Source organism: Chiloscyllium plagiosum, chromosome 1 (genome assembly GCF_004010195.1).
Source record: "Chiloscyllium plagiosum isolate BGI_BamShark_2017 chromosome 1, ASM401019v2, whole genome shotgun sequence".
In the NCBI taxonomy this organism is placed as follows: Eukaryota; Metazoa; Chordata; class Chondrichthyes; order Orectolobiformes; family Hemiscylliidae; genus Chiloscyllium; species Chiloscyllium plagiosum.
The window spans coordinates 57121427-57148350 of NC_057710.1; the positions used below are offsets into that span (position 1 = coordinate 57121427).

At 41.3% G+C, this 26924-nt stretch overlaps 1 protein-coding gene across 4 annotated transcripts in view; it reads right to left on the reverse strand.

Annotated features, from left to right (window-relative positions):
• gba2 (glucosidase, beta (bile acid) 2) overlaps nt 1–9089 on the reverse strand; it is a 63024-nt gene extending 53935 nt beyond the window's left edge. For 3 of the 4 annotated variants that reach the window (XM_043687114.1, XM_043687103.1, XM_043687094.1), the window contains exons 1-4: nt 8778–9086; nt 6470–6561; nt 6034–6149; nt 2346–2564 (exon numbers count right to left, since the gene is read on the reverse strand). In XM_043687114.1, coding sequence (XP_043543049.1) covers nt 2346–2564; nt 6034–6149; nt 6470–6561; nt 8778–9049 — 699 coding nt within the window. In that variant the 5' untranslated portion in view covers nt 9050–9086. Of the gene's footprint in view, nt 1–2345; nt 2565–6033; nt 6150–6469; nt 6562–8777 lie in introns of all 4 variants that reach the window. The other variant, XM_043687123.1, reaches the window with a different exon arrangement.
• Between the last annotated feature and the right edge of the window lie 17835 nt (nt 9090–26924).

The following is a 26924-nucleotide window of genomic DNA, read 5'->3' on the forward strand; positions in this document are numbered from 1 at the left end:
GGAAGATTTAATCACGTGGCAGCCAGACAAAAATCAGTAATCTATCAGGAGAAAAAAACTGAATGGCATTAGACAGCACAAAAGAAGAGTCCAAGTCATGAAAACAGTAGAAATAGTACCAAGAGAATTTTGTGCATCGGATACCAGCATTACACAGGAATATTAATACAGACAAAATTGCAGAAGCTTCAGTAAACGTTTTTAAAGCTAAAGATAGATTTTTTTGAACAATAAAGGAATTAAGGGACATAGTGAGAGTAAGGGTAAGTGGAGCTGAGTGCATCAAAAGATCAGCCATGATCTTATTGAACAGTGGAGCAGGCTCAAAAGGGCAGGACGGCCTACTCCTGCTCCTAGCTCTTAGGTTCTAAACTCACTACCACCAAGGAAAGTGGGGGAAAATAACGGAAAAAGATTATTGTTATAGGGAATTCAATAGGCATGATTTATAAATAATTTTCTTTATAATAATAAAGCAGAAAGATGCTGTATTAAATCAAGACCAAAAGATTTGTTACTTTTAAAATAGTAAAAGGTGATAATACTTTGAAATAGTTGTGCCTAGTTCCACACCACTGCATTTGACAGTGTGTTTGTATTTCACCAATAACAGCAAGATGTTCAAAAGGGAGTTTTAATAGCAGATAAGAGAATTAAAAGAAAAATTATGAGAAAAAAAAGGGCAGCTAACCTCAGAGAATCCTAAGGTCTTCTGTATGCATGTAAATAATAAAAGGGTGGCTTATGCATTAAGGTGAAGTCAAAGTAGTGATATTAAAATGAATATGTCATATGTCGAAGGAAAAGATGTTACCAAGATCACAACAATTGAGGATGCATTCAGGGATACCGAAGGAATAGAGAATGGAAATTGCACTGGCCATGCTCTTTCACTCTTCCTTCTACACAGATGCCAGAGGAAGAAATTATAACCATTTTTGAACAGTGTTTGCAATCATAAGCACAACAATTACAGATCAGCCAATTAATTTTAGTGGCAGGAAAGATTTAGTTACATGTGGATTAATTAAGAAATAGATGTTGGCTGTTCCTAAGGGAAAATAACAGTTGTTTGAAGAGTTAACATACGGTTAATGAGGATATCTTGTACAGCACAAAGTTGATTTTCAAACGGAATTTAATACAGCGTCACACAGATCTGAAGGACAGTTTATTCCATGAGTTATAAAAGGAATAAGCAGCAATGAGAGTATAAAACTGGCTGACTGACAGAAATATTTTATATTTGGAGAAAAACATTGTGATGGAATTCTCCAGGGATCAGAATTGAAATCGTGGTTTTACACAATTTACATCCGTGATTTAAATCTCGGCGTGCAGAGACCAATTTCAAAACTTGTTGATGGCACTGCACTAGGAAGATTTATAAACTGGGTGAGCATGACAACATACAACTTCAAAAGAACACTGACAAACTGCAGAGGTGTGCAGAACGGTGGCAGATGAAGTCCAATTTGGAAAACTGAAAAACTATAGACTTGGATGCAAAAAACATGGACAGTACAAACTAAAGAGCATATCTCTAAGAGGTATATATGTACACAAGTAATTAAAAAAGTGGCAGGGCAGTTGGACACAGTAATGAATAAGGCATACACTCTCCGATCCTTTAACAGGGAATATAGTAAAAGAGGAGAAAGGTTATGCTAAACCTTCGTAGGACAGGAGTCAGACCTCAGCCGAGAGCCACACAATCTGGGTGTCACGCTGGATGAGTGAACATGAGAGAGAGTGAAGGAGTGGTTTTAGAAGAGTGGTCAGAAAATGAGGAAGTTCTATACTATCTTCATAACTCAAAAGAATTTCTTCCTTTGAGAAAAGGTCAAGAGGAGATTTGAAAACTCAGACTTCAAGTATTTTGCAAAAGAAGCAATTCCTTTGTGATGGAAGTTTTTTCTCACATCCCAGGTGATTCTGGTCTAGAATGCACCACCTAGAAATGCGGCAGCAGTAAGTCCAATCAAGGCATTCAAGGGGCATTAGATAACTATTTAAATAGAAATACTGGGCAAGGTGCAGATTCAATATGCCAAATTACCTTCTTCACCATAACAATATTCTGTGATTTAATGACCTGCATTCACTAAGCAGATAAATGTTTCCTAACAGCGACAAAACAAAAAAAAAGAGACCATTCCAGCAAGTTATAAAACCAGCTTCAATTCCTAGATGATTTGAGAAAAACCTATATTTGCACAACTTGACGCAGAGGCCATTGATTTCTGATAAATTATATGTCATAAATTGTAAATAAATTCAAATGTTATAGTCATAACTCATCTTTCCAAAAAAATTTCCAGATCATATAGCATAATAATACCAACCATATAATTATGCGGAATAATTGGAGATATTTGCCGACATGTCAAAGTTACATTTTGTCCAGGAAGTTTATAAACCGTCCATGCGCGTGGATAAAGGGCATGGTAAAAAGCATATTCTCCACAGTATCCCCAATTCCAACTCTGCAGCTTGTGAGGTCTCTCAATAGAAAGTACTTGTTGATAAATAGTCTGTCCATTCTTTCTTAAGCAGACAGTAAACTGGGAACAACAGAAATCCAGTTAAGTGTCATCATACATCATATTGGTACATAGTGTCGAAAATTTAATAATTATATTAAAAGGTTTTAAAGCTTGCTTCAGACACTCACGTAGCAATCGGTTACCTTGTTTTTCAGGTGTCCGTTTTGGTTACTATGGGAAAAATACAAAAATCTTACCATCCCAGCTGTGACAAATTATGCCGTTAAGGAGGATTTTACCATCCTGATTCTCTTGGCGAGGTATTGTAAACCTGAAGCAGAGATGTTTGCTCCATTGGGTTTTGTTTTAAAATTATACAAAAAAAGCATGAGTGGGTGGACTCAGGCACACACAGACCAAGGGGTTTTAGTTTTGCTTTTAGTTGCTGAAATTGGGGTTTTAGAATTGAAACAGCAAGATACAGCTCTGTCTCACCCTGGTGCAAGATTCATTCTTTTTCAGTTTTTCCTTTCTCTTGGACTGGACATAGCATGTGAGTGAATCCATTTTCCCAAATTTTCATTTGCCAAGGCTATCTATGGGATGCTGCTATATTGGAAAATTTGACAAGTAGTAGTTAAAATAATATATTATTTTGTTAATAATTTCATTAGAGTTAAAGCTATGCCAATTTTGTTTCTGGATTTTAACTGCGGTGTAAGAATAAAGTGCACTTTAATACTAGTAGTTTGATCAATTGAATCACATCTGGAATGCAGTCTCTTACACTTGCCTTCAAGTAAGATAAATGCTAAGGTCTAAGAGAAGTGAGGACTGCAGATGCTGGAGATCAGAGTCGAACAGTGCGGTGCTGCAAAAGTACAGCTGGTCAGGCAGCATCCGAAGGGCAGGAGAATCGATGTTTCAGGCATAAGCCCTCAAAGTTAGGGTCCAAGCTACCTCTTCATATTTGTTTTGAGGGGGTTTGGTCTGGTCCATAACTCAGCTCAGAGTGGCATGAACACAAGCAAAGTTGGCAAAGAGCTAACAAACTAAGATAAATGTGGTACATTTCATTTAGAAATTACATTAACCTGGGCTCTTTCTGCATCTCAGCACCACATTTCTAACAAGGTCCCTTCAGAGAATACAAGATTATTCAGAGTTTCAATCTTATTTACACAGCTGCAGTTAATAGAAAAATTAACATTAACACCATAAAATAATCCAAATTTCAAAAACAAAAGTTTTTGAAAGATTTGGTGATTGAGCAGAGCAATGGAGTATTTTAACAAGCCATGATCTAATTTAGTGGGGGAGTTTTGAAATTTGAAATTCTGAAAGGGCTCTACAGCAGAGTAAATTAATGCTCGCAGCTTTAACATACAGCAATGATATAAAATTTTCATCGCTTCACAGGGCCACATGCACAATTTTTACTCAACAATACATTATGCAAAAAGTTCCTTCTTCAAAAAAAAACTAGCTCAATGACCACCTTTGAGCAAGGTGAAGCCAATAAGCAGGAACTAGCCCCAAGGTTTTAAAAATATGGTCAAAAATAGGAACATAAGAAACAGTAGTCAGCCAAACAATCTCTTTGCCTGCTCCCCCACTAAATTAGATCGTGGCTTGTTAAAATACTCCATTGCTCTGCTCAATCACCAAATCTTTCAAATTCTGCAGAAGTCAAAAATCATTGCTCAGGTGTGAATATTTGTGATAGCCTTTAATCTCCTGCGATAATAACTTGTGCTGTGATGGTCAACTGTGTACATCACCTGATGTAGCTGAGGAACTCCACTTTAGCATAACTGTTTTTTTCTGCAGAGGAAGACAATGGACTGAGTTGCATGGCTTACTAGCTTCCAATTCCCCAGGCCTTCTGCTCTGTTGTAAACGGGTCCACCCCACTCCATTCTCAGCACCTCTGCACACTCCTTTGATGCCTTCCCATGCAATCACAGGTGTAACATCTGCCCATTTACCTCCTCCCTCCTCACCACCCAAGGCCAAATACATCTTCCAGGTGAAGCAGTGATTTACCCATACTTTATTCTATCTAGTCTAGTGTATTTGCCATTCAGTGTGGTCTCTTTTACACTGAGGAGATGAAACGCTTTATGGAACACCTATATTCTGTCCCTGAAAATAACCCAGAGCCTTCCAGTTGCCTGCCACTTCAACACCGTGTTCCCTGGCCAACATTTCTGTCTCGGGCTTGCAGCAGTGTTCTAGTGAACTTCGCCAAGCTCAAAAGATCAGCATCTTGTATTCAGCTTACAGGATCTTGCAGCCTCTGGAACTCCACATTGAATGCAATAACTTTAGAGCACAATTCAATTTTTTTGCTGAGCCCACACCCAGTCCTGTTACCACATGGGTTTCTTTCAGCATAGCCAACCACTTTCACATGACTTTGCTTTCGGCATACACTACCCACTCCCTGCTACCCTCGGCTCTCACTATTAGCTTCTCTTCTGTCCTGGCCTGATCCATAATAATCTCTCTTTCAGTTCTGATGACAAATCATCAGACTTGATATATTAACTCTGCCTTCTTCCCAATGATGCTGCCAGACATGCTGGATTTATTTTTGTTTCAAGTTTCCCAGTTTCTGCTTGCCATGTCCTTCAAGCCAACTTTCAGACAGTCAAGGCTATCAGTGTCAGTCGTCTTTATATCTCATTTGCGGTGTTCTTGCAGCAGTTGAGAGCCAGTGGCCAATCCACTGCACGGAATGTAATTGGTATACAACTGTAATTCACCCAGTAAGTATGGCTAAGCTCATGTTAATGACCTTGAGCTACCAAAAGACACCGAGGATACATCTGAGAATGCAAAGATAGAAACTCTTCAGTCTTTGGTTCTGCCTAGCAAATGACCTCCAGATCTTACCAGTGCACAGCAGTATGCTATGAACACAGGGTTAGCAGACTCAGTTGGGATGCTGTTGCTCCACACTCTTACCCACATCAAAAAGCTACAGTTATTATGTTGAATCTATTTGTTGATTTCAATATCAATGACTGATTGCTGATGATAAATAATTGGAAAAAAATTGATTTGACACAAGTCCACATACTTAAAACACATATTTCTCAAGACTTCTGCAAAGATGAATTACTCCATAGCATGTTTATGAAGCAGTTAACAAGCAGTGTGGAACCTCAACTGAATAAGCATTAACATGACTGTGGGTAAGGGAGATCACTCAATGATCTGCAGGCTCCAGTAGAGCTAAAATTAATTTAGCATTAAATAGAACGTTCTCTTATAGATTAAAATGATACCCAACTAAATGTTTTTCTAATTAACTCAAATTTTAGGAAAGAAAGACCAGTGGGTTATCATTACTGAAAAACAGAAGCCTAAAAACCAATTTATTTTTCTTACATTTTTATTTACACAACTAGTAAGAAAAGCACATTTCAAAAACAGCACATTGAGAATTTTTTTTGGCAACAGCTCAATTTTACAAGGGTATTCAAGGGCAATACCTCTACTAAGTTTCACAGCAGCCTTACTTCCACAATCAAATACATACCTGGTTCTCAATCACAGTGTCATAGGTGTACATTCCTGGGTTTAGCTGCCATCTGCAGAACTCCCCTCGCCATCCCCTTGTAATGGAACCCCCTCCAAACCCACCGAGTGGTGCGCCTGAGAAGGAACATCAGGTTGATATTTTGACTCCACTTATTCACCATACTTTGAGATCAAAATTCTTCCTAATCTTTGCACATCAAAAAATATGGTTGGTAGTCTAATTACTTGGTTAAAACTAACAATACTTGCCTTAATTCCTTGCACATACACCAGCTATACAGTGGATAAGCAACCATTCTTCTATTGGCATTTACAGGATTAAAATAATCACTATTATTCAAATGGCAAAACACTGGAAATTCTAACTATACAGAAGTCTCAAAAAACCTTCAAATTATTGAACCACATTTATAAATTTATTAATTTGTACTTACCATAAATCTGACGCAATGGAATAGAATTAAAAGTGTCAATAAAAGGTGTCTTCTTTTCTATTCGAGTTTTTCTGTACCACCATTTCAAATAACTGTTTAGAAATAGAATTGTGGTACATAATGACTGACAACTAAACAAAAGCATGAATTGTTTACAGAATTCAGTTTATAATACAGCGTAACCCTCATCTGACCATACAGGATACTAAGTCAACTCCAATCTACACTTGAAACACAAATTCAAAAAGCTTGATCTGATCATTTTAAAATTATTCCTTTCACCAGAGGTGAGCTGTTAGGAAAGAAAGTTCAGGACTTTCATCCAACGACAGGAAACGAATGGTCATGTCAGGATGGTGCAGCTTTTATAGAGTACACACTGCTGCAACTGAGGTGGTAAATGGAGTTTCAAACAAGTGAAGGCATTTGGCACGCTTGCTTTTATTGACGGTGCATTGTGTTGGGAAGTCATGTCCTGGCTGTACAGGACATTGGTTAGGTCACTTTTGGAATACTGTGTTCAATTCTACTCTCCTTCCTATTGGAAGGATGTTGTGAAACTTCAAAGGGTTTAGAAAAGATTAACAAGGATGTTGTCCAAGTTGGAGGGTTTGAGCTTTAGGGAGAGACTGAATGGGCTGGGGCTTCTTTCTCTGAAGCATCAGAGGCTGAGGGGCGACTTTGTAGAGGTTTATAAAATCATGAGGGGCATGAATACGGTGAATAGTCAAGGTCTTTTCCCCAGGGTAAGGGAGTCCAAAACTAGAGGACTAGATTTAAGGTGAGGGGGGGAAGGTATAATAGGCACCTAAGGGGCAACTTTTTCAGAGGAAGTGTTGATGGCTGGTTCAATTACAATGTTGAAAATGGGTATGTGAATAGGAAGGGTTTTGAGTGATGATAGATAGATAGATAGATTCCCTACAATGTGGAAACAGGCCATTCGGTCCAACAAGTCTATACCAACCCTCCGAAGAGCAACCCACCCAGACCCATTCCCCTACATTTACCCCTGACTAATGCACCTAATGCTACAGGCAATTTAGCATGCCATTTCACCTAACCTGCACATCTTTGGACTGTGGGAGGAAACCCACGCAGACACGGGGTGAACGTGCAAACTCCACACAGACAGTTGCCCGAGGCAGGAATTGAACCCGGGTCCCTGGCACTGTGAGGCAACAGTGCTAACCACTGAGCCACCATACCCCCATATGGGCCACATGCTGGCAAAGTGGACTAGATTACAATTTTGGAGAAGATTTGTAGCTCAGGTTGAGATTCAGGTCGTATGTTTACTCGCTGAGCTGGCAGGTTTGTGTTCAAAACAAACTTGCCAGCTCAGCAAGCAAACTTACAAGCAGGACTAGATTAATTATAGGGATGGATGAGTTGGACCAAACTGTCTGTTTCCATGCTCTACATCTCTGTGACTCTTACTTTGTTCTGGATGGAGTCCAGTTTGTTGAGTGCTGTTGGTGACATGCTCATTCCAAGAAAGTGGAGTGTATTCAATCATACTCCAGACTTAAATCCTGTACGTAATGGACAAGCCATGGAGATATTAAATGAGTTATTCAACACAATTTAGAGCCTTTGATCTGCTCTTCCAGTCACTATATTTATATGACTAGCCTATAGTAATTTCTGGTCAATTGTAACCCACAGGATATTGATACTGTGGGAATTCAGTGACGGTAATGCCATCGAAAAGCACCGGAAGGTGGTTAGATTCTTATCTGAAGACAGTCGCTGCCTTGCAGTTAGCGAACAATATGCAAAACTTCCTCTTTTTTTTTACATAACAAGTTCTTGGTTAGGATCTTACGCAGTGTTTCGGGGAGAATGGGGCAAGGTACAAACTGCTCTTCCGGAGACTCAGCACAGACTGGCAAACATCCTCCTTCTGTGCGGCAGCAATCTACCACGACTGCAGTTCATAGTTAGTGCATTATAATCCAAATGGCAATGGAGACAATTTAAAATCTTTCAGGGTAATAATGAGCTATTGACACTAAGCATTTTTCCCCCCAGATTTGTACAGAGACTTCACTGGCGAAATCAGCACCTTCCCGGTGAGTGGCAGGTGCTATCTGTATAGAGGTTATTTCAAATCGCAGTAGTGAGCAGACAGAGTCAGCTGTTACCAATACCAGGGAGCAAGGGAAGGGAAATTGTCTAAATCCACAACAAACAAACAGCATCAAATCCCAGGCCGGACATGCCAGCTGTGAGTCAAACACCAATTCCATCAGCACTCAAAGCAAACACCCGGCCTTGAAAACCCCTTTTCCGGGCCCTCACTCACCGGATTCCCAGGCCCAGGTGGTCAATCATATGTGACATGGAGACGTCGCTGGCCTCGAACGGTTTTCTCTGCTCCCTGAACTGATGGGCCAGGCAGATCCTCCAGCCAAACCGCGGCACACCGACTCCCTCCGAACTGCCGCCCGCGTATTCCTCCATCAACTCGGTACTCGGGGCCTCCGCGGTGCCCATCTTCCTTCCGCTCCTCATACACTGTCCCCAACTGCCGCACTCGATCTGACTGGCTGATGCTGACCTTGTACTTCGCCCCATCCTGTTCCGGCTCCTCCTTCCGCCCCACTCTGCTCCTCACCTCTTTCAGCACACGCCTCACTTTCCGCCCCGCACTGTCCCTCACCTTCTTCAGCCCCCACACCCCGCCCCTCGTTCTTCACTTCTCTCGCAACACTGTTTAGGTTGGGCAAAGGTTCGCGCATGCGCCTTGAGCGTGACGGAGCTTTGTGACGGGTGCGCATGCGCACCGCTAGTAATCTAAGGGACTGCTCTGAAGTTACAATGAGAGCTCCGGTAGATAGTTCAATCAGAAAAACCTCTTGAGGTAGGAAGACGAGATGGGCTGAATTACCTTCTCTGCTGTAATTGTCTATTAATTTAATGGAAACTGAAACAAACTTCAAACGAATTTGAACCAGAAATTGTTGGAATACACTCAGCAACTGATTCTCACAGAAATAGAAAATAAAGTTTACATTTCAGGGATGAGTTTATCTAAGAACTGGGAATCCCCCGTCAAGAGATTGGAACCTGTTTATTCCCCCACTATTGGGAGAAAACTGAGCAATGTCACAGGGCAGGAATCAGCATAACGTTCCTCCCTCAATATAAAGAAGGTTCAAGTAATAACAGTCTTAGATCCAGTGAAACTGAATGAAGCTTAAAACAATATAAATTTAAGATATTGTTTTCATGAATCAGCTACAACTGTCTTGCAGTGCCCTCTGATTGGAATATGGCAGAGTGGAACTCGATGATAGAAAAGTGAAATGTGATGTGCATCAAAAATAAGTAGTTTACATCTGTAATTTTTCATGCAATAAATCATTCAGATTGGAATGGGGAGAAAGTGAGGACAGCAGATGCTGGAGATCAGAATTGAGAGTGTGGTGTTGGAAAAGCACAACAGGTCAGGCAGCATCTGAGGAACAGGATAATCAACATTTTGGGCATAAGCTCCTGCTCCTCGGATGCTGCCTGACCTGCTATGCTTTTCCAGCACCACACACTCGACTCAGATTGGAACGCACTGCCTGATAGACAGGTGAAAACAGATTCAACAGTAGCTTTCACTAGGAAATGGGACAGAAACCTGAAACAAATGTAAGGAATTTTGGAAAGAGCTGAGAAATGAGTGAAATTGGATTATTCTTTGAAGGAGCTGGTGTGAGACAGACTCCTGTGCGTTAATATATGATTAACGTAGCATAAGAAAGCCTGGAGGCTGACCTGGTGTTTTGCTTTGAGATAAAGTTAAAACATCCAGTCCGGAATTCTTGGGATCATCTCTGGATTTTGGAATTTTCAGGATTATGGAATGATGTTAGAATACCTAAACTGAAGTGTGTGAATTGGAAAGCAATAGAAATACATGTTTACCTGTACTATAATGCCAGTATCCAGCAGTACTAAATGTTGTGATTCATCACTGACTTATATACAAAATACCATAATCAACAATGTGCATTAATTTAATGCTTTTAATGTGGAAGAATGTACCAACGTGCATATATTCCAAACCATACCAAGTCTTGCATATCCATCATCTAGGTTCGCATTGACTTTTGATTTCCAGTGCTCTAAAGTCTCCAATTTAAAATTCAAGTGTTGTGTTTATACCAGTTCACATCCGCTTTTCTCCATATCTATGTAACATCTTCTAGCACGAAAACACCCTCAAACTCTTCATCCTTCTGACTCTAGCTTTTTGTCCCTGTCCTCCCTTAATTGTAGCTGTGTCTAGATCTTGTGATTTAAATTTCTCTACCTAAAGCTCAATATCTTCAAATGCCATTAAAAATCTTCCTGAAACCCATCTTACTGACCAAACTTTTCATTGCACCTTTTTCAACCACTCATTTATTTTAACAGAAACACTATATTTATGTAATGCATTTTATTACCTCATAAAATGGCAAATTAATCCACAGTCAAATGATTTTTGAAGTATAGTCATTGGTATTGTGTAGAGAAATGCACAAAACCAATATGTGCATCGTAAAATTCAACAAACAGCAATGGGATAGATGTTCAGGGTGTCTGTTTTGATGGGCATGGTTGTGGAATAAATGTTATTGAAGGCAAGTTGAGAATTCCCTGCTCTTACCACTGTGTGGTCTGTTACATCCACCTGAAAGATCAGAAAGGATCTACAGCTCAGTGGTTAGCACTGCTGCCTCACAGCACCAGGGTCCCAGGTTTGATTCCAGCCTTGGGCGACTGTCTGTGTGGAGTTTGCACATTCTCCCTGTGTCTGCTGGGTTTCTTCCCACAGTCCAAAGATGTGCAAGTCAGGTGAATTGGCCATGCTAAATTGCCCATACTGCTAGGTGCATTAGTCAGAGGGAAATGGGTCTGGGTGGGTTACTCTTTGGAGAGTTGGTGTGGACTGGTTGGGCCTAATGGCCTGTTTCCGCACTGTAGGGAATCTAATCTAATCTAACATTGCATCTGAAAGGTAGTGACACACTGTCTTGAGTTGGAACCATATCACTGCTCTTCTCTGTTGCTGGGTGAAATCCCTTCTTCAAAGTGGATGTGAAGAAAGTCGGATCAGCCATGATCCCTTCCTATTTCTTATGGTCTTAAAAGCTCAGACAAACTACTCTAGATTAAGAAGGCAATACATCATGACTTTATGAATGTCATGAGGAAAGGGGAAGGAATTCAGTCTGCATATTGGCAGCTTCCTGACTAGGAGGCAGGAATTGGGCCCTGGCGCAGGTTCATAAGTGCCAACACTAGTTCAAAGGAGAAATGCTTCTTTTTTAGAAAAAAGAGAAATATGGAATTTAAACATTGCTAAAAGAAAATGAGGTTGAAGCTTTTTGTCCTGTACACATCAGTACTAAGACACAAGAAACAGACACCATTTATACAGCATGAATAGAGGGCCCTAGTTGGGCCATGAAAATGGAACAAGAACAGTTAATTGTCAATCTTAATGCTCAGACCTGGCTAGCCTGAGGCAATTATACAAAATACAAAAATAAATTGCACCTTTTTCATAAAAAGAGTGTATTGGAAAAAAAATAATTGCTGCTATGTGTCCATGGCCACAACCTGCCAGATACATTGAATTGTATATTTTGCTTGAATTCTGAAGTCACCAGTTAATGCAAACAATCCCATCCAATTTCTAGAAATATTTACTTATTTCTTACAGACTGGAATTTTTTTCTGAATGCACTCAAAAATTTGATAACTCGAGAGACAAACTAAAGAGATAACAAAACACAGCAGTAGCCTGTAGTCTGGAAGCTTCCAAAAATTACAGCCTCCAAAACCCAGACAGAACTGACCTTTCCTCTTTCCAATCAACATTCTCTGTGGTTCGCTGGTTAGTACCAGTCCTCCCTTTATTGACCAATTCAATCTCCAAGCAGCTGTCATCCCTGAGTATAGCGACAGTCAGTGCCTATACATCTACAATGTCCTTACATAAAGGGGAGGGCAGTGGCATAGCGGCAATGTCACTGAGTTTGTAATCCAGAACCCCAGGCCAATGTTCTGGAGTCCTGGGTTTGAATCCGACCATGGCAGATGGTGAACTTTGAATTTAAGTGTCCTGCAGTTCATTTGGGGGTTGCTGAGCTCAGATGGCTGGATGGATGGCTTGCCATGTAAAGAGATGCTAGTAGCGTGGGTTTAATTCCCACACCAGGGGTTATCATGAAGGATTCTCCTTCTCAACCTCTCCCCTCACTGAGGCATGGGGACCATCAGGTTAAGTCACACTAGTCATCTCTCTCTCTCTCTCTCATGAGAGAGAGTGTGATGACCTTTTTTTTATTCAAACAGTAATAAAGTTGTGTTAGTTTTCAGGTCAGTTCCCAACAGCAAACATTTGTCTTTGGTCTTTTCACTTTTAAAACAAGCTGCCATTCAAAATTCAACTTTTAAATTCAACTCCCAGTTCTAAACGTAAACAAAATGGAATATGGTGATAGTCTCCAAAATACCTTAAGGTCCAACACACCCCAGAAACCTTTAGATGAAATCATTGGAATTATTGATAGAGCAAGTGAATACTGGAAAGAAAGTTCTCTTTCCCCCAGATAGTCGGAGGCTGCCAAAGAAGAGTAAACAGAAAGAGAACACTTAAATGAATACAGTGTTAAGCATCACTAACAAACTGATGTAAATGGGGAAACTCTCCAGTGACTGGAGTCAAAGGAAGATAGTTGTGATAGGAAGTCAGTTATTGTAGCTTCAGGACGTCACTGCATGAGTTCTTCAAGTAAAGTCCTCAGCCCAACCATCTTATTGACCTTTCTTACATTATAAGGAAAGAAGTGGGTTTATTTGTTGGAAATTTCATTATATTCAGCAATATGAAGCAATTCATACTAGCCTGAAGTTGGATTTGGATAGCATTTGAGTTGGAATTGACAATCTGGTGAATGTAACTGCAGTAACACTCCAGAAGTTCAATATTACTCAAGGTATAGTTGTTAACTTGACAGACACCTGTCAGCAGGTTTAATATCAACGCTCTCCATCACCAAAGTTGGCTGCAGAATTTGTGTTGTAAAGAATATTCCTCCCTCTCTTGCAAACTCTGCTGCCAATAAGAACAGAAACAACATTATCATAGTAACACCATCCCTTTCAGGTCATGTGCCATTCTGTTTTATATAAACTTTGTTTTTCATTGTCTTTTGATCTGTATCATGTTACTAAACAACACTTGGGAGCACTATTGCCAGACAACCCACTCACCTATTGTACTCTATGCTACTTTCTCCCCACCCCCACCCTCCTCTAGCTTATCTCTCCACGCTTCAGGCTCTCTGTCTTTATTCCTGATGAAGGGCTTTTGCCCGAAACGTCGATTTTGCTGCTCGTCGGATGTTGCCTGAACTGCTGTGCTCTTCCAGCACCACTAATCCAGAATCTGGTTTCCAGCATCTGCAGTCATTGTTTTTACCAAGTTAAAAATCACACAACTCCAGTTTATAGTCCAACAGGTTTATTTGGAAGTGCAAGCTTTCAAAGCATTGCCGTTTCCTCAGATAGCTAGTGAGGCAGGATGAGAGGACACAGAATTTATAGTGAAAGATCAAAGTGTCATACGATGTACTGAACTAACCGAGATTGCTGTTAAGTCTTTAATCACTTAGAATGAGTTGCAAGTTTCGATTCATCAACCCATCAACCTGACAAAGGAGCAGCACTCCGAAAGCTTGTACTTTCAAATAAACCTATTGGACTATAACTCTGTTGTTATATGATTTTAACCAGTTGAGTGCGAATCATTTTTCAACTATTTAATAAAATAAATTACCATGCTAATTAAGCACTCATCCATTTCTTTTGCAAATATCCAACATCATTAGTTAATGTTTCTACTGAAACCTTGAGACTACTTTTCTCTTTTCAGATATTCACAATCTTGCTGTATACTTCCACATTTCTTGCCAGTAGTTTATATATTCTGATGCAAAGCTTGCTTGTGACATGACAGGAAGCAAAGAGATATCTGATTAATATTTGGAATGAACCTACTCAGACTTATTGCAAGACACTCCTGGCAGAGGTAGGACTTGAAACTGGACTGTCTGGCCCAGAGGCAGAGACACTCCATTCCCACAAGAGCGCTAGAAATGTCTTATATCCTTAGTTTTACAATTAGTAAATATCTGGGAGTTGCTGTTTTAATTATTCTGTCTGAGTTAAGAACATAAGAACTGGGAACTGGTGTCGGCAATTCAGCCCCTCAAGCCTGTTCCGCCATTTGATACAATCATAGCTGATCTCATCTCAACCTCAACTCCACTTTACTGACCGCTCTCCATATCCCTTCAACCCATATCTAATTAAAAATCTACCTATTCCCCCTTCTTAATGTCAAACTCAACGTCCCAGCATCCACTGCACTCGGGTAGTGAATTCCACAGATCCGTGACCCTTTGAGTTGATCATTTTGCTGAGTGGACAGAAGAATGATCTCATGGACACTTGCACATTCACTCACAGAAGCCAGTTGATAATGCATGACAATAACATCCAGTAACACCAGGTGGTGCTGCAATAGCATATTGCTCATATTTTCCACTTTTCACATTGGGGATATTGTTCTATGGCTGCTGGGGTCATTCTTCCTGTGTGAATTTTGACATTTCATTTGCAGAAAATTCAGTAACAAAAGGGAAAATCAGAACAAATATCATTCCAAAATCACAAGCCTGTGTGGTTGGGAAAACAGCTGGGAGTTAAAACATTTCCTCTCCCCAATACTGAATTTCTCCTCCCTCTGATATTTATTGAACTATCCAAACTACTGCCTATAGCCAAGATGAGCTTACAGACTAGACCTGGGATGTTCCCCCCTCCTCCATAATTATGCTGGATGAGAAAACTATCCAGAAACACTTGGATCCACTTTATACTCTTGTGAAATAAGCAGTTTGCTTGGGCAGGATTTGAATACTTGCAGTTGAACAGTTCACATAGTGGATTTGAGCTGTCATACTTCATATTTCCAGTGTACAGAGTTGAATGACCTGCTTTGAGATTTCTGACGTCCTTATAAATATGGATGGCATATTTCTGGTGCAGTTTGCATTATTTGCTGACAGCACAGAGGTTGGCAGATGAATTTGTTGAGAAGAACTGTAAATTACTTGGTGCAGCTCCTTAAAGCTGCATTTTCTATTGAATGCTGGTTGATCAGATCTAGCATGCAGTTCACTTGGGTAGGCTGGGCTTGTTTACAGCAGCGAAGGCTAATGGGATCCTCAGGTGTACAGAATTCTGAGGGACATAGGTAGGCTAAATAAGGAAAATCCTTTCCCCTTAGTAGTGGGTCAATAACCAGGCGGCACAGTCTTAGAGTGAGGAGCAGGAGATTTAGAGGAGCTTTGAAACTTCTTTACCCTTAGGGTTACCCTCACTGTTTGTAAGGGTGGTCGAGGCCAGAGCCTTTAAGACATTTAAGAACCAATAAGATGACCACTTGAATCAACATACCATCCAAGACTATGGGCAAAGTGCTGGAAAATGGGATGTTTCATGACTGGCATGGACATGGTGGACTGAAGGGTCTTCTTTCATGCCATAAAGGCTTCATTACTATATGACTTCTATTTATAAAATGTAAAAAATATTGGAAATGGAAAAAATTCTGTTTCGCAAATACTTCTGCTTAAACCATAGGTATCTGCTTGGAGCAGGGAGGACCTATGGAAAGTAAAAGGGAGTGGTTTTTAACACGGTTCTTTCACTTAACTGGGTCAACTGACAGCTTTCCTGACAATTGGGACAGGCTAGGGTTATTACCTAACAGTATTTATCTATTAGCGAGTTTTGAGAAGATTTGTAGCTCAGGTTAAGGTTCTGGATGTAGGTTTGCTCGCTAAGCTGGAAGGTTCATTTTCACACATTTCGTCTCCATACTAGTTAACATCTTCAGTGAGTCTCCAGACGAAGCATTTCTGATGATTCCTGCTTTCTATTTATATGTTTGGGTTTCTTTGAAACCCAAAGAAACCGAAACATATAAATAGAAAGCAGGAATCATCAGCAATGCTTCGTCTGGAGGCTCACTGAAAATGTTACCTAGTAGGGTGACGAAACGTCTGAACATGAACCTTCCAGCTCAGTGAGCAAACCTACATCCAGTATTTACCTATATTTTATACAAGTTGATTTGACTGAGACTTCAAACAGAAAATGTGTTGTGATAAAAGGTCTCCACCTGAGAATCCTGAAGCTATGACAAAAGGAAGGAAAGGAACAATCCACAATTGGAGGTCAGGAGATTGTTTTAAACCACAAAAGCCATGGAGAAGTCATTTCCTCAGGTTTGTTCCCAGTAGGTTTGTTCCCAGTATGGTTGACTCTTAACTGCCCACTGAAATAGCCAAACGAGCCACTTAGTTCAAGGGCAACTATAGAATCATAGAATCCCTACCTTTCAGATAGAGCCATTCAGACCATTGAGTGTGCACTGACCCTGGAAAGCGCATCCCACCCAGAACCAGCCCTCCACCCTATCCCCATAACCCCACTATTCCCATAGCTAATCCAACTAATCTGTACATGCCTGGACACTACAGGAAAATTTAGCATGGCCAATCTACTAACCTGTGTATGTTTGGACTGTGGGAGGAAACCCAGGCAGACATGGGGAGAATGCACAAACACCACACAGTCAGTCACCCGAGGCAGGAATCGAACTCAGGTCCTTAGTGCTATAATGCAGCAATGCTAACCACTGGTTAGCTATTAGGGATAGGCAACAAATGCAGGTCCTGCCAACAATATCTACATCCCATGAAGAAAATAAGGAACGATCATGTGAATTAGATTAGATTAGATTACATTAGATTACATTACAGTGTGGAAACAGGCCCTTCGGCCCAACAAGTCCACACCGACCCGCCGAAGCGCAACCCACCCATAATTTACCCCTTACCTAACACTACGGGCAATTTAGCATGGCCAATTCACCTGACCTGCACATCTTTGGACTGTGGGAGGAAACCGGAGCACCCGGAAGAAACCCACGCAGACACGGGGAGAACGTGCAAACTCCACACAGTCAGTCGCCTGAGGTGGGAATTGAATGACACAAGCTGGGAAAAGTCCCTGTTCCAATTTTTAGTCTGTGTTTAATTTGATGAATTAATTTAATTTCAATTTTCACATTTATCTCTTTCCACTCTCTGCTTTTCCTTTTCCAGTTGTGAACAATTGGATTTTAACATAGTCTGGCCAACTGCAGCTCCCTTACAGTAATCACAACAACACATTTTCCTTCATGATGTTAAAACAGAGTTTATAACATCTGGTAACAAATCGTCTACAAAGTTAAGGTTGCCATAGTCCTTCTGGACTGCAGGGATGTTCTCTTGATTAGAGACAGATGACTGGTTTAACCCGAGACAAGTGGAGAGGTTGAGAAGCAGAGTCCTTCATGGTAACCTCAGCCAGTGCAGGAAATGAATGCATACTGTGGATGTTACTCTGCATTACAAACCCAGCCATCCAGCCAAATGAGCTAACCAACCTCCATTTCATCAGCTAACTCATTCACTAACTAGAGTTTGATTGCTTGCACGGCAAAGAATCAAATTTTGTGGTGTGCAGCTCTCCTCACCGAGGATTTGCAATGCCTATTGCAGAGATGCAAATGAGTTGTACAGTATTTCCCCCAAAAGTTATCTAAGAAAAGTGGGGAAACACTAGTAAGGGAGAATGACAAGAGCATACAGGGAAAAGACAGAGCACAATACTGGTTGCAGAAAACCACAGGGTCAAGTACTGTTTCACCAAGAAAGGGCTCAGTTGGGGGAAGGGGCCGTTATCAGGATATAGGCTGGCTCAATTAGGGGAAAGGGCTGTTATCATTATATGAATGGATTAATTGGGGGAAGGGGATGCTATCAGGATATAAAGTGCTCACTTGGAGGAGGGGACTGTTAATAGGTAAGCTACTGATCTGTGGAGGGAGGGGTGGATTGGAGGCTGAGGAGGTCAAATGGATCATGATGGGATTAGAGGTCTAATGGTGATTGGTTGGAAGTAGGGTATCTAATTTTAGTAGCTGTTTAGACAAGCACTTTTTCTTACAGGCGATATTATGTTTTACACTGCTGCCTTCAATTCGAGGTAAAATTGAGTTTGGAGAAAGTCGTATTACCTCATGCAAAGTTTCCCTGGAAACAAATCTATATCATCATCTTAATTTGGAGAAAGAAACTCAATGGAAACCTATTCAAACTCGATGCAAGGTAAAACAGTTTGATAGAAAGTGAGAGACAGCGCACCTTAATGTACCCAGACCTGCATACCCTTAAAGCTGGGATTTCCAATTTTTTTTTGAAGAGTTGTGCTGGGCACTTATCACACAGGACACCACCCATCCTTGTCCCTCCACACTACCACAAACTAGAAATTCCACCAGATCCTATATCTATCAGGCTGTTTCGTTGTCAGTCAGTGGGCTTTGCAGCACATCACATCCTGTGACAGCAATCTTCCATCTATCCAAAGGTGACAATCAATCAGACACTAGCAACCACTATATATAACCATGTTGTCTCAGACAGCAAGACTTCGTAGCACAACTACAGCCAACTGCAGGCGATAGGTGACTTTTGAAGGGAGATCGCATGGAGCACAGGGAGGTCAGGAGGTTCAGATGTAACTTTCAGAGGCCTCCTGTTTGACTGCCCCCTCACTGTATCATCCTCAAATCAGGGAAAATCAATGCCTACTCTCTATAACCAGCAAACTGGCTGTTACATTGTACCAGTTGGGAAGGCTGCCACTGTACTCACCTGCAGCAATGGTGTTTATTTGGTGATGGCATGAAGAGGCTATGAAGTGGACACATAAACACCTGAGTTGGCATTAGGGCAGGAAAGTTAAGCATGGGCCTTCCCACCCCAAATTCCTGACCAGAGTTAAAGGTGAAACTTTAACTGACGTTAAGACTTGCAGTGTCATTATTATGTTTAATGTTGCAAACATCTTCCTTAAAACAGATTGGTCACCCCCATAAACACACCACCTGGCCTCAGCTAAAGCTGAAGGCAAGTTTGAATTGGGAAACAGATTTTTCACACTTAACCCTCACCCAATCCCTCACCACCTGTTCAAACTCCTCACTTTTTTAAAGATTAAAATTACCAACAAGTGATTTGTTCCCTTTCCAATTAGAGTGATTATGGAGCATAGATTAATGGAGGCTGTTTGCACAACGAAGCTGACCAGAACTGATTGTACACATATACTTTGCCACCAATCAGCTGCGTACGCAGACGCAATGCTTTCTTATCACCATTTAGTCCTTTTTGATGTGTTTCTGTATTTGCCTGACACAAACTTACCATCCTCAAACAAATACTTGTAAACGATATGTTAGTTCTATTTATTTGAAGATATATGACAGAATTGTTCAGCAGAATAATTCATAGCTAACATCTATGATAATGACAGGAAAGCAGAGGTACAATCTCCTCACGCTGCAAAGTAGGAAATTATAAAATGTTGCATGGATTATAAAAAATATTGACTGCCTACAGATTGTGTGCTTTTTGAACAAAATAGAATGTATCTGCAAATACAAATCTGCAACTGCAATTTCACCCCATAGACTTATGTGTGTGTGTGTGCGTGCATGTAAGGGGGAGAGACTGAGTGAGACTGAGAGAGAGAGAGTGTGTATCTGTGTGTGTGTTCCGTTCCCCTGAAAGCACTATACTCGCTGAGCTACGTTCACTCACAGTCAAGAAATGTCTTAATTTTAATACACTCATCTTTATTTTCAAATCACCATCAACAACCCCCATCCCTGCCCTTCCTAATATTTGCAATCTGATCCAACCATGTAATCTATGTGCTCCTCTAATTCTTGTTTCTTCCATTTTCCCTTCTTCTAAATACTTCACAGGGGGCTGTGTTTTAAGCTCAGATGGTATTGTTTTGTAGCATCATGTATAGTGTAACTGTTAAAGTGTGGCCTCAGCTTGTTTCAAGACCCAAATAAAAGCCATACGGGAACACTGACCATTTTCTGCTTTATTTCAAGTTTTGTTCCTTTTCCCTTCCTTCTGCAGCCATAAGTCTGTGCTGGGCTCGTTTCCTCAGGCGTTGGCTTGAGGAATGATAGTTTGCACAAATGATTCTTCTTCTTAATTGAGCTAAGTAAATGTCAGCGGGTACTTGATCAAAAGTAGCATCAGAATGAAGTCTGGACCTGCTCCAACTGGAAAGAGAAAATTACTGGTTCGAACAAGGTTACTGATATAGAGTGAGAGAAAAATGCCAAATTGAAAGGGGAGGAGTGAGTGAATGCCTGATTAAACTGAACTAGTTGAAGGTACAGCCTTGTAGAGTTTTGCTGGAGGTGCTGGAGAAGGTAATGGGCCATTGAAAAGGTTTTGTATGTGGGAGAATGACAAGTGAAGTAGCTTATGGGGAAGTGTTGTCTGATTGTTTGTTGGCTGATAAAAGCCCTAATTTCATTTTTATTTTTGTCATCACGGCCATGACAACACTGTATTGGTGCCTTGTGATGTCCTGAGAACATGAAAGGTGCTACATAAATGTAAGTCTTTTCTTCTTTGCATACGATTAAAACCTACCAATCATTAAGCATGGCCTTGTTTCAGATTAGGCACTTTACAGTAAAATTTCAATGTATTTCAAACAGTAGGTTCCCAAACCAGTCAGAAAATGTAATGTTGTAGGCACATATATTCTTTGAGGGGAAAGTGAGACTTAATTTGGAATAGGTGTCTCCATCCTCAAGTAATCCTGTCTCTCAAAATAATGGAATATCTGCTGCTCCTGGGGGAAACATGTTTTAAAATATGAAAACAATAATGAACTAGGAGAAAGTTCATTATTCACAGACCCCACTGCTATGGATATATATCCCTCCCCATTCTTATCTGCATTTTGGAGAGACCATTCCCTCCGCAACTCCCTTGTCAGATCCACATCCCCCACCAGCCCACTCCCAACTCCCGACACCTTCCCCTACCAATGTAAGAAGTGCAAAACCTGAGCCTACATCTCCGCCCTCACCTCTGTCCAAGGCCAACACAAATTTGCCTGTACTTCCACACACTTCATTGACTGTATCCATTGCACCCAATGTGATCTCCTCTACATCAGGGAGACAGACGCCAACTTGCGGATCGTTTCAGAGAACATCTCTGGAACACACACACCAAGCAAACCCACCACCCCATGGCTGAACACTTTAACTCACCCTCCCACGCCACCAAGAACATGCAGGTCCTGGGCGTCTTCCATCACCAAATGCCATACGACGCCTGGAAGATGAGGAAGAACGCCTCATCTTCTGCCTTGGGGTCCTCCAACCACACAGGATCAATGTGGATTTCACCAGTTTCCTCGTTTCCTCTCCCTCCACCTTATCCCAGTCCCAAGCCTCCAACTCAGCACTGCCCTCTTGACCTGTCCATCTTTCTTCCCCCTATCCACTCCACCCTCCTCTCCGACCTATCACCCTTCCCCCCCCCCCACCTTCATCTATCTATCCCACTCCCAGCTACCTTTCCCCCAGCCTCACTCCTCTCCATTTATCTGTCAGCCCCCAGCCCGCAAGCCTCATTCCTGATGAAGGCCTTATGCCCGAAACGTCGATTCTGCTGCTCCTCGGATGCTGCCTGACTCACACACACAACAGATGATAATAAAGCTCCCAATTTTTTTCTCAAATAATCTTCATGATTGCAGTAGATGCTAAAGTATTAGAAAATACATTTAATAAAACTGAAATTGTAAAAACTCCTGTGAGTTATTTCCTAGATAAATCTAGATAAACTCCCTGCCATCAGGTTTTTTTTATTAACTCTCTAGGCTTTCATGTAATCACATTTACATCACCTCCCCCAACAACCCTCTCCTCCAAGTGAAGCAATGTTGATCTATCATGCAGCTTAAGATACAAAACCCATTTAATGACTGGATATCACTGCCTTGGGTTTAAAATCAATTCTGCGTTTGAGTTGCCAGCATTTTAGGAGTTATGTCAGCCTTTATTAAATTACTAGTCATCTTTTGTTAATATTGTAAGATAGCAAACTTTTAACCATTCGTATAGTATTTTAACTCAGAATCCCAGAATTGTTACAATGCAGAGCACGTTTTCCCAGCTAAACATTCCCTATGAACATGTTAAGCTCTTGTGAGCTATAGTATTCGCTGTATATTCTAAATTTAAGAAATTCTAAATTCAGTAAGCTTTCACCCTGATTTCAGAATTTAACAAAAAAAAACTTATGAATGCTTTGGATCAAATATACTCAACATAGTTGGTTGAAAGTGCTAGCTACTTTACAAAAGGAATAATGAAATAAATTACCAACACATGCTGTGTCTAACAGCAATGGGATTTTCACTGTTTCAAGTAGGAGCTTACATTGTGATTTTATTTTGATTGCAACAGTCAGTAAAGCAGTGGGAAGTAAACAAGAAAACTGCTTTTGGAATTAATTCTGCCAGTGGGGAGCCAGAAAATCCAAACACTGCAAAATAAACAAAGGATTTGCAAACATTTCACAAGAATCCAGTAGATACTTGTTCCAAAATATTTTAAATAACCAATGAAAGCTGTACAACACACCGACTGGACCATTCTAGAAAGTTCTTTTTTAGTATTGCGGTTTTGTTGACAGGAAAATGTTATAAAGCTGTGATAAAGCACACACATTTGGCATTTGTATTTTTCTGAAGTTGCTTCAGTAGGTGTGAGAAGTAGCTCCCCAAGGAGCTGTAAAATCATTGGAAATGTTCACACAAATAACTTTGCACCTTCTATTTCACCACCCAGTGACCCACACATGTGGAACAGAGGTTTGAACTTGAAAGAATAACTGCATTATTTCTTAGCTTGCAAGTTCGATTAATAAATATGACTAAGACCAAAAGTCCTTATACTGAATTAAACCAACATGAGAGTAAAAACGTACGTTTGTTGTTGACATTTACAGCTGTTGGAATTGGAATGTAGAACAACAATTCTATTAACCCTAATAAATGTGCTGACACCATATGCACAACTTATAAAGTGGAAGCAGTTAACAGAACATTGGAAAGAAAGGAGAAGAAACAAACTTAAGAATGAGAAATAGCAAGTATTTTCATCCCATACTTACAAAAAAGAGAAGTGCCAAGCTATGATCTTGGTGAGATTACAGAACTATTCATTGGATTGTACAATAGATTAAAAATTACTGAATATGAAAATAAAAATTCATGATGCAGCCAATTTTGGCAAGGCAGCATTTGGTCATTTGTTCTTCGGGTGTGAGCATCCCTGGCAAGAACATGATTTATTGCCCATTCCTTAGTTGTCTTGATTGGCTTGCTAGGCCACTTCAGAGGGCAGCTAATTGAACAAAAGTACCCATCCCTATTGCTCTGAAGAAATAGTGGGACTTCTTGAACCATTGTAATCTTTTGCAGTGATGGTGCTTCCAGAGCGGTTTATGTATGCAATTCACAGATCCTGTTCCCGTGACACTGAGACGTTTAAGTCAGAATGATGTACAACTTGGCAGAGAGCCTACTGGAAACGGTATATCATTAATTTTGCTGTTTTAGTATGTCCATCAGAGTTCGCTTGTCTCTGATTCACAACTTTGTGAATTTTTAAAGGGTGATGTGTAAAAAAGAGTTTATGCTCCAGTGCTGAGGGAGTGTTGCACGGTTGGAGCCAGTGACATTTGGATGAGTTTAATCAAGGCCCTATATAGTCTGTCAACTGAATGTCAAAAATTCCTTAACACTATCTCGAAGAAGAGTAGGACTGTTATCCCCTGCAGAATGGCCAATGCTTATTCCTTAATCAACATTGCGAAAATGTAACAGCCATTTTGTGCACTACAAGTTCCTACATATACAGTAGGCAGAATTATACAGTGGCAGATGTGTGAGCAAAGTGAGAAAGGGAGAGAAATACAGAGAATGAAAATATCTGAAACTTGACATTGACAAAAGTTTTTGCAAATTTTTCCATCAAACCTTAAATAGTGACTTCAGGTCTCTCCTTGTGTGATGGTTATGTTATTTCCATGGATTTGCATCACATTGAAGCTCCAGCTCCTCTTATTGATGAGCCATCTCCAATTGTCTTCTCCTTCCCTGAGAAACTGGACACCACAAATTACTGTTGGCCAACATGTAACGGCTTCTTCACAAGCAGGTCTTTGTGTTCTCTATGGCTTTCATTCATGCAAGTCGACATCAGCCAAACCACCAGCCTCAACACTTTAATACTTTGCAGAGGATCACACATAAGGTACATCTTGTGGTTCTAAACTTACTTTCTTGAGCTCATTCACTTTGTGCTTCCTTAGGGGCTGCCAGCCTCTGCAGTCCTTACAATACTTTCTTAGCACAAACTCTTTTTTTCTCAATTTTTTTCTTTCTTTTGTTTTAATTTTCCCAGTTTTCTTTTCTCTACTTGCCTTCTGGAGAGAGCTCAGTCATGGTCACAGCAGCAACGACGGCAGCGGTTGGGGCTTTACGCAGTCGGTCACATGGTGTGTCTGAGCAGAGCTCTGGCAATCAGCGGCATTGTGGATTCTTTAAGGTCTGGACCGTGGAAATGGCTGGAGGCCCTGAGTGGTACTAGAGCGGGCCTCCAATAGGAGTGTGGGGACAGGCAACTTGGAACAGGCTGGCAGCAAGAGCAGGAGCAGGCACCCTGGGGCAGCCGGAGGCTGGAGCAGGAGCAGGTAGCTTGGGGCAGCTGGAGCAGAACAGGGAGCTTGGGGCAGCTGGAGCAGGACAGGGAGCAGGCAGTGTGGGGAGGCCAGAGGCTGGAGCGGGAGCCGGCAACATGGGGCGGCTGGAGCGGGAGCAGGCAACATGGGGCGGCTGGAGCGGGAGCAGGAGCAGGCAGCATGGGGAGGACAGAGGCCGGAGTGGGAGCAGGTAGCGTGGGGCGGCCGGAGGCCAGAGCGGGAGCAGGCAGCATGGGGCAACTGGTGGTGATCGAGCCCTCGTGAGGATTGCGAGTCCAGCATGGCTAGGTGCTTATGGACTGTGGTGTTGAACTGTTAACTGTATTTGTTTGTTTTTATCTTTATTTGGTAAAGCACTGTGATGTTTAACTTTGGTTTTCCTTATTTTTCTGCTTTGTACCTAAGATTCTGTATCTTGGCACCTTTGTACCTTAAATGGCACCATAGGTGGCGACTTGTGAACTTTTCACTGTACTCACTAATTCACAGTTCAGCACAAACGTACAGACTGACAGCCTCTATATGGCTCACTTTGCTTACTTCATGTTGTGGGGTCTTCAGTGCTCAGTTATGAATTGCTAACCTTTGCGGTTTAGAATAGCATAGCAAGGGAGATGAATAATGTGTCACATTGGGGAGCATTCAAGGGGATGGACATATCATTGTGTGGTACCATGCTACGTAAATGTTACCTCTGAAGCATGTGCCAGCAATTTAGAATCCTTACAGTATGGAAACAGTCCCTTTGGCCTAACAAGTCCACACAGACCCTCCAAAGAGTATCCTACCCAAACCCACTCCCCTACATTTACCCCTGACTAATACACCTAGCCCACATATTCCTGAGCACTACGGGCAATTTAACATGGCCAATCCACCTAACCTGCACAATTTTTGGATCATGACAGGCACCTGGAGGAAACCCACACAGACATGGAGAGAATGTGCAAACTCCACACAGACAGTCACCCAAGGCTGGAATCGAACCAGGGTCCCTGGTGCTGTGAGGCAGCAGTGCTAACCACTCAGCCACCATGCTGTTTGCCGTCACTGGGCAAACACTGCATTTCCTTCAAGCAGTTATCATGGCTATCACAGAAATGTGACTCAGGGATGCTCAGGACTGGAAGTTTAATGTTCTGAGGTATGGATGCTATAGGAGGGATAGAAAAGGAGGCAAGAGGGGAGGGAGAGTGCTGGTTTTGGTTAGGGACAACATTACAGCTATAATTAGAAAGAATATTCCTGGGAGACTGTCAAATTATATGGGTGGAACTTAGAAAGGGATGATCACTTTGTCGGGATTGCATTATTGGGGACAGGTGATGGTCTAGTGATATTACCACTGAACTGTTAATCCAATGACCCAGCATTCTTAGGAACTGGGTTCAAATCTTGCCACAGTTGATGTCAGAATTTGAATTCAATAAAAAGAATTAGAATTAAGAGTCTAACGATGATGACCATGAATCTATCGATTGTTGGAAAAACCCACCTGGTTCACTAATGTCCCTAAGGGGAGGAAACTGCTGTCCTTACATGGTCTGGCCTACATGTGACTCCAGATCCACAGCAATGTGGTTGACTCTTAACTGCTCTCTGGGCAATTAGGGATGGGCAATAAATGCTGGCCTAGCCAGTGACGCCCAGATCTCATGAATGAAAAAAAAGGTAAGCAGGAA